The sequence below is a fragment of the Hemiscyllium ocellatum genome, chromosome 1, assembly GCF_020745735.1.
Source record: "Hemiscyllium ocellatum isolate sHemOce1 chromosome 1, sHemOce1.pat.X.cur, whole genome shotgun sequence".
NCBI lineage: Eukaryota > Metazoa > Chordata > Chondrichthyes > Orectolobiformes > Hemiscylliidae > Hemiscyllium > Hemiscyllium ocellatum.
In genome coordinates, this window is record NC_083401.1 from 91,247,158 (window position 1) to 91,263,225 (window position 16,068).

A 16,068-nucleotide genomic window follows, 5' to 3' on the forward strand; every position below is an offset into this window, starting at 1 on the left:
TTTTCTCTGGTCAGCCTATTTTCCACACATTAAGTATGAAGTTCTGTCGGTTCCTGAAGTGTTGGACAATCAACATCTGATCCCAAGAAGAGATCAGTTATGAGAATTTGCAATCAGTTTTATTTGACATAATTTTTTTAAAAAATCATACTTTGTTCCAATTCTCTACTTCATATAATAGAGAAAGCAGGGGGAAAGAACGCAATCACAAAAACCTTCATGAATCGAGTGGAAAAATAACATAATTTTTATAAATGATCAATAAACTTTTATCACTCCAAATAATGAAACTTTGTTCATGGCTTTCAACTCAATATTAATGTACTTTTTTTTTAAGAAAAAACACATTTTATGACTGTGTCAAAAGATTGGTTGAAGCATGTACGAAAAGCAGTTGAATTGTTACCATGAGACAATATCTAAAAATAGCGAGTAAACTGTATCTTCATACTGAAGGATGGTCAGATTTTTTAAAATTGAGACTGAAAATGTCCTCAGGAGCTTTACAGAAGCATTATCAAACAGAATTTGACATGCAACCACATATGGTGATATTAACATAGATGACCAATGGTTAATTGTTTAAAACATCATGTTTTACGGCGTGTATTGAAGCAGGAAAAAGAAGTTAAGTGGCTGAGACATTTTAGGAGTGAATTTTGAGATAAGGATCTCGAAAGCTGAAGGAATGGCTGCCAGTAGATGAGTGATTATAATCAACTCAAAATTAGGCCACGAAAAAATTCTGAATTGGAGGATCCCAGATGTATTGAGCAAGCTATAAGCTTTGTTACAGAAATAAACAGTTTAAGCCTTTGAAGAACTTGAAAACCAGGCTGAGGATTTTTTTATTTAATTCAAGGTGTTGATTAACCTGGAGTAAATGTAGGTTAATGGACATGGTGGTGATGAGCAAATTGTGGGCTTGGGGGACTGGGCCAGCATTTACTGCCTCTCCTTAATTGCCCTTGAAAGGGTGGTGGTGAGCATCCTTCTTGAATTGCTGCCAAAGTCTTATTTAGAAGGTTGATAATAAGATAAATTCTATAATGCATGCAATTGAATGAATTTCAGGAGTTACTTGATTGATTGTAAGATTGGCCTTATCAGTCACTTCTTGATATCATATTGAATGAAACTAATTATTTGTAGATTGGTACTTGACACGCTGGGCATCTTGTGAGTGAGTCAAGATGGGTAATTCATTCAAAACTTCTGGCTGAAAATGCTTACAAATTCCTCAGCCTTGTCTTTCACCTTTTGCACTAATGTGCTGAGCTCCCTATCATTGAGGACAGAGTTATTTGTGAAGTCTCCTCTTCCAGTGAATTGGTTCAAGTATGTCCTCTCATGATTGGATGTGACAAGACTGCAGAGCTCAAATCTGATCTGTTGGTTTTGGGATTGCTTACTGCTGCCTCTAGCGTGCTCTTTATGCTGTTTGGCACACAGGTCATCCTGTGTTGTAGCTTCACCCAGTTGACACGTCATTTGTAGGTTGCTGTTGTTGCTCCTGGCATGCCCTCATGCACTCTTCACTAAAGCATAATATTTACGTGGATTATTCCAATTCACTTTGAAATTTCATCTCATCATATGACATTATTCTATTTGATTAAATAGATATGGAAAACCAAAGTCCTTTCTGCTATTCAAGGCCATTTGCAAGATTCTTTACATTGGGAATTACTGCGACACTAAATTCTTCCTAAGCATTTAGATACAGATTATTTCAATAGATCGGAAATTCCAACATTTCAATTGAGGTGAATGAGAAATTTAGAACTTTGGGCCTAGATGATCATAGATTATGTGATCAAAAGTTAAAACTTAAAGTTTAAAACGTAAAACTTTGTTAACTTCCTAATATGTTACTTCTTGCTTCATTTGAAATGAAGAGCTCCATGCCTTGGAACATCACTACCCTTGGGTTTCAAATCTGGAAATCCAAATAGTCTGCATGCTCATTACACTTTCTACTCAATGTAATGAGCAGTGTTGGAAAGAAAATAATTTGTAGACCAATGGGTTGAAGTAAGGTTGTTATAGTGACTGAATTGTTATTTTGCAAATTATTTGTTATTTGTAAATTTTGAAAATTATTCATTCCAAATACTTCTGCAGTGGTTTTAGTTTGTAACACGGTGAAGGTTGTTTTTAAAGCAATTACAAGGTCCTTCAAAACAGGCAATAATTTCCAAGCAAATCTATTAAATGTTCAAATACATTTTGAGGCAACATCTCCCAAATCAGTTTTATTTTCAATGAAGTTATCTCTTTCTACATGACTTGTAAATATGAATTCAACAACCCTGCAGATCACAAGTGATGTACACACATGATAGTCAAGCAGAGAATGAGACTATAACAACCTATGATAGCACAACATCACCAGGAATCACAAAAGCTTTATCCACCAGACTCCACCACTCCTTAGTGAATACAGAGCAAACTGTAGAAAGGCAAGTGTACCATGATGTTGTTTATATACCAAAGGGAGTATAATTTGTGTCACTATATCTTAAGCCAGAGAGGTTCATTTCAACGGAATTGTTCTCAATTTGTTATTTACTGCCAAAGTCTGTTCTTGGAATGTAATGAATATTTGTTTTCATCCCAGGTTCTTGACAGTGATTGAAAGATATTATTATGGCAAAAAGCAGGAGAAACCCTCTACAAATCCACTCTAATGCATTTTCCTTTCTTGCACATCACTCTGGTGAAGCATTTGAAATCAGTAACAATGCTCTTAGTGCCTAGGGTATCATTGTTTGGTTTAATTGAGGGGTTGTGTATTTTAATCCTATGCAATGGATGGCTACACTGTGGAAATTGACAAAAGTTGCATTTTGATGTTTATAGATACTGGTAAACTAGATTTAAAGCATAAGTACATGTTTATTTCAGCGGCTTGATTTATTTCCACGAATTTTCGAGTCGTGATAAGTTTTGATTGATCTGGCAATCCTATTTTTTTCCAATATGTTAAATCAGAAAATAGTGAAAGGGCAAGGACAAGATCAAAAAGATTCCAAGGTTGAACAAAAAAATGCTCAGGCTTGATCTACTTCTCCAGTTTCCTTTTTAATTATTTGTCAATGGGCTTCCAATGAATCTCCATGGAGATTCTTCTGATCATTTGTTAAAACACTAATTTGTCAGATTTTCACATCCCTTCTCCAGAATTACACAAAAAGAAAAATAGAACTCAAATAGCACTCCACCTCTTGCTTTTTGTTAACCTTGTTTATAGTTGTGACTTTGTATTCCTTGCTCTATTCAATCACCCTATGATCTTTGTATCATTGTATGTTATGACCTGCCTGGACTGCATGCAAAACAAAGCTTTTCACTGTACTTAGGTACATGTGACAATAATAAATCAAATTAAATCAAATCAAAAATCAATGCAGTCTGGTGGAAGAAGCATTTCATTTAGATCTAAGTATAATTTATCTTAGAATCATCTCCTTTGAGGAATAAAGAGAAACCAGGAGCTGTAGTTTATCTAGATTACAGAAAGGAATGGATAATGTGCCACATAAGGTTATCACATAGGATGAGGGCTCACAGATTTAAGGGTAACATATTAGCATGGACAGGGTTTGGTTAATAGAAAAGAAGCAAAGAATAGTAACAAATAGGGCATTCTCAAGTTAGCAAGCTGTGACTCGTGGAGTTCCAACGGATCAATAGAGAGTTAGCCATACAATCCACCTTAATGAATTGGATGAAGAATTGGAATTGTAACAAGCCTGGTTGACATGGGAACCTTGTAAAAATGGTGGGTGAGTCCTGATTCCCTGAATCCCAACTCCATTAAGTACTTTGCAATTTCTGCTATTAAAACTTTAAAGGGTCTGTCCAGCCAGATAAAAGATTGATGAAGGATCTGTATGTTTTATGGCTTACTGGATATGGTTGAACTTTACTGTTTTTCTCCCACAAGACCTTGAAAGTGGCTTTGAAATGGTGATAAATAAACAACCTTGCTTTCAGAAATGAAACATTTATTTATACTTGTCCAATTCCTGAAGATAACATTTTAAGTTGGAGATGGACTGTGTTGCACATACATTGTCAAAAATCACACAACACCACTTTATAATCCAACAGATTTATTTGAAACCACAAGCTTTTAGAGCCCCACTCCTTCTTCAGGTAGCCAGTGAGAGAGAATACATCGGACACAGAATTTACAAGTAAAAGAGAGAAGGGTCATGCAAATGATGCAGCTACCATTATATTTTCCACATTGTCGGGCAGATGCCAGTGTTATAAATGTACTGGAACAGCTTGGCTAGGGGAGCGGCAAGTACTGGAACACAAGTGTTCAGTACTATTGCTGGGATGTTGTCAGGGAATGTAGCCTTTGAAATATTCAGTGTCATCAACAGTTTCTTGACATCACTTGGCATGAATTGGATTGGCTGAAGACTGGTATCTGTAATTCTGGGGACCACTTTGACAAAGAGTTCACACCGAAGTAATCCATCCAGTGCCAGAGATTGGTCAGCAGTTTTGTGCATCAATCAACTATTACCACTTCGAGTCTCATCAAACTGAAAAATACTTGTATAAAAAATATTGTAGAAGGGGTATACTGCATTGTATTTCTTAGATATTTAAGTACGCAATTTATTTTGCAAATTATTTCAGCGAGAAATGCGGTATTACACATACAAAGTACAGTATTTAAAATTGTGCATGGCTTTCCCCACACAAAAACAAGTCAGAAGAAAACTAACTCTGGCTTTAACATTGAATCCTATGGAAACCCTTGCTTCAGTTAAAGTCATTTCTCTTCAATCATAATTTTCAGGAAGAGAAACACAACTTTAAGTGAGGACTACCTATGTTCATGGTAAATCACCACCACGTTGGTTGCAGTCCCTCACTCTAGTTGCTGTGGTATATGTACTTGGCATCTTTCCAGTGATATAATAAAACAAAGAACTACAGATACGGAAGATCAGAAACAAATAAAAGCAGAAATTGCTGGAGATACTCAACAGGTTTGGAAGCATATGTGATAGAGAAACAGTGTTAATGTTTTGAGTTCTTCTTCAGAACTGAAAGCAGCTGAGAAATGCTGATACTTATACTGATGACAGGAGTAGGATAATGGTTTAGATTAGATTACTTACAGTGTGGAAACAGGCCCATTCGGCCCAACAAGTCCACACCGACCCTCTGAAGAGCAATCCACCCAGACCCATTCTCCTACGTTTACCCCTTCACCTACCACTATGGGCAATTTACCATGGCCAATTCACCGTACCTTCACATTTTTTGGACTGTGGGAGGAAACCGAAGAACCCAGAGGAAACCCACGCAGACAGGGGGAGAATGTACAAATTCCACACAGACAGTCACCTGAGGCAAGAATTGAACCCGGGTCTCCGGCGCTGTGAGGCAGCAGTGCTAACCACTGTGCCACCCAAAAAATCAATGTCAGAAGTGGAATTCAAACCCACGCCTCCAGTCGGAGACCAGAACATCCACCCCACAATGGGAAGGACTTGAGTCCTTGATTCTGGCGCCTTAGATCATTCAGCCATCCTGACAACTGAGGGAGTGGGGTTGAGATTAATAGATGGAAATGGTACCCAGAGAAACAGAGAGAAAACTAGGAAAGTTAATGCATTCAACAATCTCTAGCTTCAAATTGAACTGGAAGAATAGGTATTTTAAGGTATTCTCTTCTGACCTTAAACTTTCTAGGATTTGCCTGAACAGCGTTACCCAGTCCCTGAATCTAGTCTGTCCAGCCCTGTTAGAATTTTGCATCTTTTAATCAGTTTACATCTCGTCCTTCTAAACTCTTATGAATACAGGCCCATTCAAAATAATTTCTCCTCCCAGGACAGCATTGCCATCCCTTGGACCAGCCTAGCTGCATTCCCTCTTTGGCAATTATATCCTTTCTTAGGTGAAGAAACCAAAGCTGTATGCAATACTCCAGGTATAACCTCACGAAGGCCCTGTATAACTGCGGTAAGACATTTCTACTTCTGAACTCAAACTTTTCTGCAATAAAGGCCAATGTATCATTTTCCTTTGTAATTGCTCACCATACCTGCCTTTCTACTTTCATTGACTGGTCTACAACAATGTCCAGATTTCTTTGTCCACTCTTCCCAACATATCACCATTGAAATAATACTCTTTTTCATACCAAAATGTGAATTACTTCACATTTAACCACATTGTATTGCAACTGTCATGCATTTGCTCACTCATTCAACAAGTGGGTGGCACGTGGCACAGTGGTTAGCACTGCTGCCTCACAGCACCAGAGACCCAGGTTCAATTCCCACCTCAGGCGACTGTGTGGAGTTTGCACATTCTCCCCATGTCTGCGTGGGTTTCCTCCAGGTGCTCTGGTTTCCTCACACAGTCCAAAAAAATGTGCAGGATTGGTAAATTGCTAAATTACACCTAGTGTTAGGTGAAGGAGTAAATGGAGGGGAATGGGTTGCGCTTCGGTGTGTCAGTGTGGATTTGTTGGGCCGAAGGGCCTGTTTCCACACTGTAAGTAATCTAATCTAATCATGTCTAAGTTACCTTGAACCTCTCTACATCCTCCTTACAACCCACAAATGTGCACAAACCTGCCCAGTTTCTGTCATCAGCAAACTTGGAAATGCATTTGATTATCCAAGGCTTCTATCTGTATAGGACCTACACTTTACTATATTTTTCTTTTCAAGTAAGCTTTTATGGTCAGTTTTTATGTTCCCTGTCATTTTATTCTCTTACCCTATTTTGCCCCTTGATCATTGAATTCTAAAATGTTCCCAATTATCAGGCTCACGCTTCTTCTGGCAATTTTATACATCTCCACTTTGGATCTAATACTAACCATAATTTAATTTGTAAGCTATAGTTTGAGCCACATTTCCCATTTTATTTTTGCATCAGTGATGAATAATTGTTATTATCCATGCATAATAACAATCGAAATATATGAATCATCACCTATCCAATGTCAACCTTTTTGGTAAGGTTCCCTAATCCATCCTTGTCAATTCATGCCTCATAACCTCATAGTTCCTTTTATTTAGAGTCAGGACTCTAGTTTCAGATTCTACTACATCACTCCCATCTTACTTACGAATTCTATCATATTATTGTTGCTTGTCCCCAAGGGACTCCACGTAACAAGATTGTTAATTAACCCTTCCTCATTTCACAGTACTAAATCTAGAAAATTCTGTTCTCTGGTTGGTTTCTCAATGTTTTGGTCTAAAATGCTATCACATGGACATTCCAGGATATCCTCCTACACAATGCCATTGCTAGTTTGATTTGTCTAATGTATGCATTAATTAAAGTCATTCACGTTTACAATTGTTATCTTATTGCATGCATCTCTGGCCTCTTTCTTTAATGCCTTCCCTTAATTTCCCCACTGGTTGATACCCTTTTGAGAATCTCTAACAATGTTTTTTGTCCCTTGTATTTCATATCTCCACTCATACAGATTCTCCATCATGATTTGCAAAATAATATCCTTCTCACAATTGCATTAATTTGCTTCCTTTACTGACAAAGCTACCTCACTTCCTTTTCCTTTTTGTCTGTCTGATGATGAACAGAACACCGAAATGATTGAGAGTAGTAGAATCAAATTAAGGTAAATGCAGAGTGAGACATGAAAACCAGAATTACATAATTGAAGCTGTTCTCTCTGCACTCAGCAAGCAAACCTGTCAGTGGAACAGTTGGGTGTCAGTTATGTCACAATGAAATTAGAGACAAATGGAATAGTTATAATTTGCTGACACAATAGCAGTAGCATAATTTATGATGCTGTACTGAGCATTGATTTGGTAATCATTTGAAAAACTGTGCTTCAAGAGAAGGGATATCTGTAAGGTAATAGTGAATAATGAAATTTTCATTGCTCTTAACAATGTACCTTTGTAAGTACAGATATGGTCATATTCTTTCATATTTTCCTCACTTATGTTTCTTAAAAAATATAATTCATGTGATGCATACTAGAATTGCAAGTCTGTGAGTCACATGTAGGCTAGTCTAGGTAAGGGTGGTGGACTTCCTTTCCTCAAGGATGTTAGTGAGCAAGATGGATTTTTGCAACAGTGGTTACATAAACACCATTAGACTCCCTTTTAATTCCAGATTTTTTTCTTTGGATTCAAGTTTCACCCTCTGCTCTGGTGGGATTTGATCCATGTCCTCAGAGCATTAGCCCAGTGTTCTGGATACTTGTCTATTGACATTGCCACTACATGACCATGACAATGCTTGTGTGTGTGCTGCAGGGCATCGTTTAGTTTGCAAGGCTTTATTTCTTTTGATAACATTTGCATAACGAGGCTGCATGTTTGAGCAATTGAAAATGATTCAGCTAGACCAGAGGTTTGCATTTTTCTGAATTAAACTGAATTAAGCATTTCATTTCTGGACCAGAATCCATTGTTGCAGCATATGGTGCTGTTATTTGAATTTGGGACAAAAATGGACTGAAAAGTACAGTGATATTATTCACATTGAAAGTAGTGATAGAAATACTGTTCAGTTATAGTCAGCAAAAAAACATTTGAAGAGCTTGATATAAAAGCTGCTACTTTGTTAAATTGCCTCAAAGGTTTTGTTATTGCAAGGAAAGCAGTGGCTGTGCATTACTGTCCTAACCCTTTAGCTTTAAATTGACTGTTCACTTAACAAGCAGGACATAATGTAATTCCTGGCAATATAGTGGCTTACAGCTACTGATCTTGTGTAACCGACAGAAAATGTTTTAACCAACTAGACTATGTTGTAGTAACAACATGTCTATAATGGTCACAACCTAGGCTGTCAAGGTACATTTATGGGTTACTTAGTCACATGGGGCAACAGCATATTGTAACTTTTCATCAAGGACTGTTACGAACCATTCTCTTGATAGATGTTGTTGGCATAAAAAGATAATTCAATTTCATCATTCAAATTTTGATTAAATGTGTTATTTAACTAATTGCAGGATGGAATGGGTAACCTGAAAATCACAAATAAAGGGGTACGGCTGGAAGGCAAATCCGAATTCCTCCTTCCATTATATGTCAAAGAAGTTCACTCACGAAAGGTAAGTAAGAACGTTCCTGGTAGTAGTAAATTTAAAAACAACATTTTTTTGATAAAAACAGGCATTGTTGAAATGAGAGAATTATAGATAATGTTAATTGTGAAATAAAGTTTTCATGTAAAACTTCTTTAATTATCATTTGGGAACAGTAGGCTTTCTAAGTCATGCTACAAACAGTTGACTTAATGTGGATGCAGTTTTTTAAGGGTATGAAAAATGTTTTTTAGGATGTAATTTACTAAATTTTAGAAATTAGCCTACCAATCATAACAAAGTCTCATCAAGAGCAATGAGTGATGGGTAAGCCAGCCAGCAATGCCCACATCCCGCAAATAAATTTAAAAACCCAATGGGAAACTTGCGGATTTATTTTTGTGAAATGTTATGTTTCTCTTCTCCTTTATTTTTGAATGCTTTCCCCAATTTTGAACCATGTATTGAGTCAGACTGACAAACACCAACATTGCTCAGAATTCATCCATTGTATGAGGGAGAATAGTTCACATCTCGGTCTTCCTTTTCACTGTTGGATCCTAGTGAGTAATAGCACAGCTTCAGTTCAGATAAAGAGCTCACTGTATGGGGAACTGTCAACACAAAGCTCATTTCTTACCTATCCCTCTGTGACAATTACACCCCTATGGTTTTCAGTGATATAAGTAAAATAATTATTGGGAAATTGCCTGCAACGTTTATCTGCACAGCTTATCGAGGCTCTTAATAACTAAGGAGTTGCAGAGATTTAGATCTGCGAAGTCATTTTCTCTCTGAAGGAGCTGGGGTTGAAGTTTCTGCCCAGTTGTTGATAGGTATGTAAACTTTTAGGTAACTAACAGCTGTTGAAGATGCACTCGGAAATTGTCTTGCGTCATTTGGTTTAACTTTTGCCATATAAAGCTAATTAATCGGGTTCTTGAAAGCTCACATTATCACTTGAATTTTGTTGATGGCAACTCGAATAATTTACATGGTCTTGTGATTAAACACATGAACACAAAGGATGGAGTACAGATACAGAGGGATGAAATTTCACCCTTTGCCAAGATGGAATTGGAGGCAAGTGAGTCACCTGGCTTTCTGGGCTGTTGGCATGTGCCCACTTCCAACTTATTTTCATGTAACAGGCTTCTGGACCCTGGGAAGTGGTGTTAGGGAAATGGTGAGGGGAAGGAGCAGTGGCCAGCAAACTAGCCCAATTAATGTGTCAATTCAAGTCACAACAGTCTGATTAGATTGTTTTGGAGAGCAAGGTAAAAACAATGACTGCAAATGCTGGAAACCAGATTCTGGATTAGTGGTGCTGGAAGAGCACAGCAGTTCAGGCAGCATCCAAGGAGCAGCGAAATCGACATTTCAGGCAAAAGCCCTTCATCAGGAATAAAAAAGCACAGACAATGCCATCTACCCCAAAACACTGCAAATGGAACAACAGAGGCTCAGAAGGCCAGAGTTATAACGTGCAAAGGAGTCCAACATGGGTATGTTAGGCTGCAAGAACAATAGCCATAAGTTATCAAGTGGCTTTGGCAACTATAATCACACTATGTTTTGCACCATTTATACATTTTTAGGTGGTGACTCCATCCAAAGGTGCCCTCACAGTTTACCACCTGCAGTGGCCATGTAAACAGCATCTGGTAAAGAAGGTTGCTCACCCCTTAAATCCTCAGTGTCTCCCATTAGTCCTCCTGGCTTAAGAATTTAACTACTCTTCTTAATTAGATGGGGCTCCCAAAATTGGCTTTCTAATTGAATCTAAGCTCTGACGCTGAATTCAACTCAATGCAAAATTGGAATTCCAGAATAAAAATTCAGACCAAAGACACAGACAAAATCAAGACACTAGTTTTAAAAAAAAAACAAATTTGATATTAAAAAAAATTTCAAACAATGCTGCTAAACATGGAAAAAACACCCACCAACCCAATGCACAGTTGCCCCTTGTTTTCTTCCAGTGGTGTTAATTTTCTAACTTGGTCTTATTGTCATGACTCAGGAAGACTAAGGGAATTATATTTCTTTTCACCAGACAAAACAAATGATGAATTAGGTGTAAAGAAAATGAGCAAGATGTCAATGAGGCTGCTGGTATAGTAACACCCACATTTCTCCAAGTAATGGAAATTAAAACTAATTCCCAGCAATTCATAATAAGAAAGATGATATGTCATTTGTAATGGAACAGAACATTGTACCACATAAAATAAACATTATTTTGTGGTTAAGACTTAAGAGAAAGTAATTTGTTCACCACTGAAAACAGAGGAATCATAGCATGTGATTAACCTACACATCCTCATTGTAAGACAGACATTAGATTAAAGCTGGTGCTGTTTGGTCTTTTAAATGATCCCAGCATGCAGTCAGAACTCCCTGTGATGTTGATGATCCGCAGGCTCCATACTTTCAGTTGCTAGTGCTACTCAAAGGAGATTCATTGTAGCTGCAGGAAGTGGAGAAAGATCTTTCAGGTGCCAGTATAGGTTCCACTACGTTGAGTATTGGCTGAACATGTGAACGCCTGAGCCTCACTGGTTTCAGATAAAGCATTGAAAATTTTGTTTGAAGGGGTGAAAAGAAGGGTTGAATCTCAAGGTGATTTTCCCACATTTTAGCTGAGCATGAGTTTCAGGATGTTTAATGGAGTGGTTCTAGTTACCTTTACTTTAAGCATGGCTCCTTTTCAAATGCAGTTCTCCATTGCTCACCTCATTAATTGGATATCTAACCTCCACGGCACCGGTCTCATTTAATCTTGCACGCAGTAGTGTTGGAAGTGCTCACCAGTATTGGGACTATGCGGCATTCAGGCCCTGGTGTTTAAACTTTATACCTTATCAAACACTGCAAGTCAGGGACTGCCAGTGTTGTGTTGTACAATACCAAAAAATGGCCAAGAGAGGCAAGTGGGCATCTCACTTTACTGACAGGGACTTGGAGGTCCTGGTGGCTGATGTGGTGGAGATAAAGGCTGACATATTCCCCAGGATTGCCAGAGGAGACCATGCCACCAGACACTGCCAGCCTTATCTGGAGTAGCCACCCAATGCAGTGCAGTGTCCACAGTCCAGAGGAACATGCAGCAGCGTTGCAAGAAAGTTAATGATGTTCTGCTCTGCAAAGTTAAATCTACCATGTTCTCTCTGCTACCTCACACTCTACCTCTACCATAGCACCCATTTGACTCTGATCTATCACTCTCTTGTTAAATGAAGCATCTTTCCTCAACGAGTTCTATTCATGCCCTCCTCCAAATTTAACAATCCTTCCCATCCTTGACTGTTCCTGTCCATTCACGCGGAACACCTCTCAGCCTTTCCTGATTGATGACAGAACAACCCTTTGATTTCTGTGCAGCTCCCCAGCTAATTACCAATAATCCCCAGACTGGATGCACTTGACCTGCAGGATTTACTGTTGCACAATCATTGGTTCCTGGAGGGGCTGACCAACTACAATCAAAGTGTTAGACTAAGATCAAATGATGCCCTTGACAGACTATGGCATCACTCCCTGACTTGCCACAGTCCCCTGTGACTGGACTAAGGACTACTCCCTTTAGATTTTCTGACATTGCTATTTGACTGAAGTATGTGCAGCATGTTTGCTGTGTAAGCTGGTAGCATATGTTGTAGATACGACATTGATGCATAGCATGGTGCTGTACTACAACAACATGTCTGTCTTTTTGACTGTTCAGCGCTGGTAAACTTGACAAGCTGTGTGGCTTTCTACCTGTGCAAAACAAAAGGGAAGACAGAAGCTATGAGCATCCAAGAAAGTGTAAAGTGAGTGAATATTAAGAAAGCGTGTGAAAAGGCATGAGATGCACGCTTTACTAAAGAATGAGATGGGTAACTGTCCCTGTGCACAAAGTGGCCTGGCAGCAGCCTTGCAAGATAAATTATTGGTGAACAGGATCGAAGTGCTGAACTGCATTATAATTTAATCTGAGATGTACCATGATGATGTGGCTTTCTCAATACTGACCTCCATGGAGGGAGGATGCAGGCGGTTGCCGTCTATTGCAGTGGTGATACGTTAGAATCCCAAAGTATTATAGATTTTCTAGTACTTGTAATTACATTTTTTTTAAATATGAGGGCTGCAGCACTAACAAACATAACTGTGGTTATAAATTCAGTGACTGCCTGTGTGAAATCCAAGGAATATAGCACCTGTAAAGTGTCAGGAAATCTTCAAATTCAGAGATAACTACCAAGAAGGGAGAATGAGGGGGCTGAGTTTCATCTCTCTCAACAGAAAGCCATTTCTTGTCAACATGTCTGTTTAAATGTGTGTGTGTGTGTGTGATTGATTGATTTGCCAGGTGTTTGAGTATGTAGACATGAGTGCTGTGAGACCCAGAGCTATGTGAGCAGTCATTATGTTGTAATTGTACCCACCACTGCCACCTCCTCTCGCAACTTTTTCCATACAAGCACCATCCTCTATGTGAAAATGTTGCCCCATGGGTCCCTTTTAAATCTTTCCTTCCCATCTTAAATCTATGTCCTCCAGTTTTCAACTTCCATACCTGGGGTAAAAGACCTTGTCTATTCACCATACCCATGTCCTTCATGATTTTATGAATCTACATCAGGTCACGCCTCAGCTTCCCATGCTCCAGAGAAAATAGCCCCAGCCTATTCAACCTCTCCCTCTAGTTCCAACCCTCCAACCCATGTGGAAGTAACAGGCTGACCTCCTTTGCTCCAGCTTTCCCATTATTGCAGCAGAGGCAGAAAAAGTGTAGGCCTCAATCACTTTAAGCAAACTACCTGACATCTTACATTCCCACCTTGTTAACAGTGGCAGCTTGTGTATTGGGCAGTAAACCAATGGCCTGGACAGACATTTTAGCTTCCATGTCCACTTACCTTCAAATATTTGGGGGGAGGGATGAGGTGGCACATAAAATTCTCTTCCCTCCATAAGATGGTTCTCTTTAACTTTTCATTAGGTAGCATCCATTTCAAGGTTGACAATGCAAAGTTTGTAAACATTGTTGAAAGAGCCAAATTGTTTTATCTTATTTCATTATTTTAACCTCATGAAAACATGAATTTATGCTAAATTACTTTTGAATCCAACTATTTCTTAAAGTGATGTTAAGTGGATATATAACATGCAACAGATTGTCTGTGTACACGTCTTGTCAGAGTTTCCATAATCCTGCAGGAAGTTTCTATTTTGGCATGTGAAGAGAAGGTGTACCTGTAAATTAATGCTCATTATCTAACTATGTTTATCTTCCATTGTCATGAAAAACATTTGACCTTAAAAGCTTAATGCCAATGATCCACTGTACAATTGCCTACACTGTAAAGAATGTATAATTTTTATTTTGCTGTATTTTTGATTGTGGAATAAATGAGAAAGGGACAGTTCTAAAAATCAAAGGATTACATTTTACAATGTTATAGAAAAGGCCTTCTGCCTGCCAATAACTATGTAATTGTCTCCCAGGTAGCTGGACAGTTTGTGGGTGTGAATGTTTGTTCAGTAGCCGGCAGACCGTCCTGAGAGGATGGAGCTAATCTATTGTCCGCAGTAAGAAAATTCTCAAGCCTGAAGAAAGCCAGTTTATTGCCTTTCTTCTGTTGCAAGACAGAGCTAACCTATTCTCCACAGTTAAAAAAAATCTTCAGAGGTGCAAAATCCAGCTTATTGCCTCTCATCGATTGCTGTAAGCTGTGGCTTTTAACCAATAAGTTAGAAACTTATTGGATAAAATAAGTGAACTGTTTGTCCAATTCTTCCTACAAGCAAATTCAAGTATCTGGAAACAGAAGATCAAGGAGTAGCAGGTCCAGACAAACTGAAAGGATATCTCAGTGAATACTATGAAGAGGGACCTTCCCAGTCTTGCCCTCCACACATAACACCTATTGGGTCTACTCATATGTCTAGGTAGGATAAGTTCTATAACGGGTTTAGCATTCAAATGGGCAGAGTTACAAGTTAACAATTGGTTTTCTGTAATGAGAAACCATTTACTTAAAGCAAATTGCTATTCTTGTTCACTACTGAAAGTGGTAAAGTGGGAAACTTTGAGTACTTTTATAAAATCTTTATAATCTTTATGTGTGAGTAGCAGGGCTGGATTTCCAGCATGCTACCTCAGTCAAGTGTAACAACTGTGACTCAAGTTCAGGAACTGTACTGTTATAATCTTTGTTGTGTGATAGAATCCTGTTTCTGGACTTCTGCTGAATTCTCATAAAATCAATATGGAATTGTAGTATAAAATAGTAGTACAAAAAATGTAGATGCTATATATCAGTTTAGTAGGGGAGTCAGGAATAACTGGATCAAGGCAAACAAATTAAATTTGCTGTTTATTTTCAAGTTGCACATTCTGTCATTTCCACTCAGAATTCATTGATTTTTAATGGAAACTGCCTATGTAAGCACGATTGTTGGGGGGTGGGTTTGCAACAAAAGAGGTTTGCATTATTCATTTCTGTTATAAACATGGATGCAGAACTTTATAAGAGATATCTTGAAAGAAGGCATTCACAGGAAAAAACAGTATGTTATATGGGGATATCCATTTGTTCTCGGTTCCTCCTGATCAAGAATGAAAAGCAAATACTCATTGCTTTTTTTGGAGTAAGATGCTTTCATGCTTATTTTTGTGTAGTATTGACTTTCAGCATTGAGATTTGCGTATTTTGAATCTGATTTTGTAGCTGATTTTATATATTTATATTTAATGTTACATATCTTATGCCCCATCTCACAAAGAATCTTGAAGCAAAACACACTGAACCATTACTCAAAATTGTTCTGTACTACTGTGCAGCAAGTGCTGACCAAAATTAATAGAAGACTTGCTCAATAACATAACAACTATGGGACTTTTTAAATTAGATTACTCGCAGTGTGGAAACAGGCCCTTCGGCCCAACAAGTCCACACTGACCCATCACCCACCCATGCCCCTTACCTAACACTATGGGCAATTTA

At 38.2% G+C, this 16,068-nt stretch overlaps 1 protein-coding gene across 1 annotated transcript in view; it reads left to right on the top strand.

Moving 5' to 3' along the window:
* Positions 1–16,068, top strand: part of LOC132815088 (zeta-sarcoglycan) — a 461,412-nt gene that overhangs the window by 274,615 nt on the left and 170,729 nt on the right. Inside the window, exon 3 of the mRNA XM_060823874.1 lies at positions 8,996–9,097. Coding sequence (XP_060679857.1) covers positions 8,996–9,097 — 102 coding nt within the window. The remainder of the gene's footprint in view (positions 1–8,995; positions 9,098–16,068) is intronic.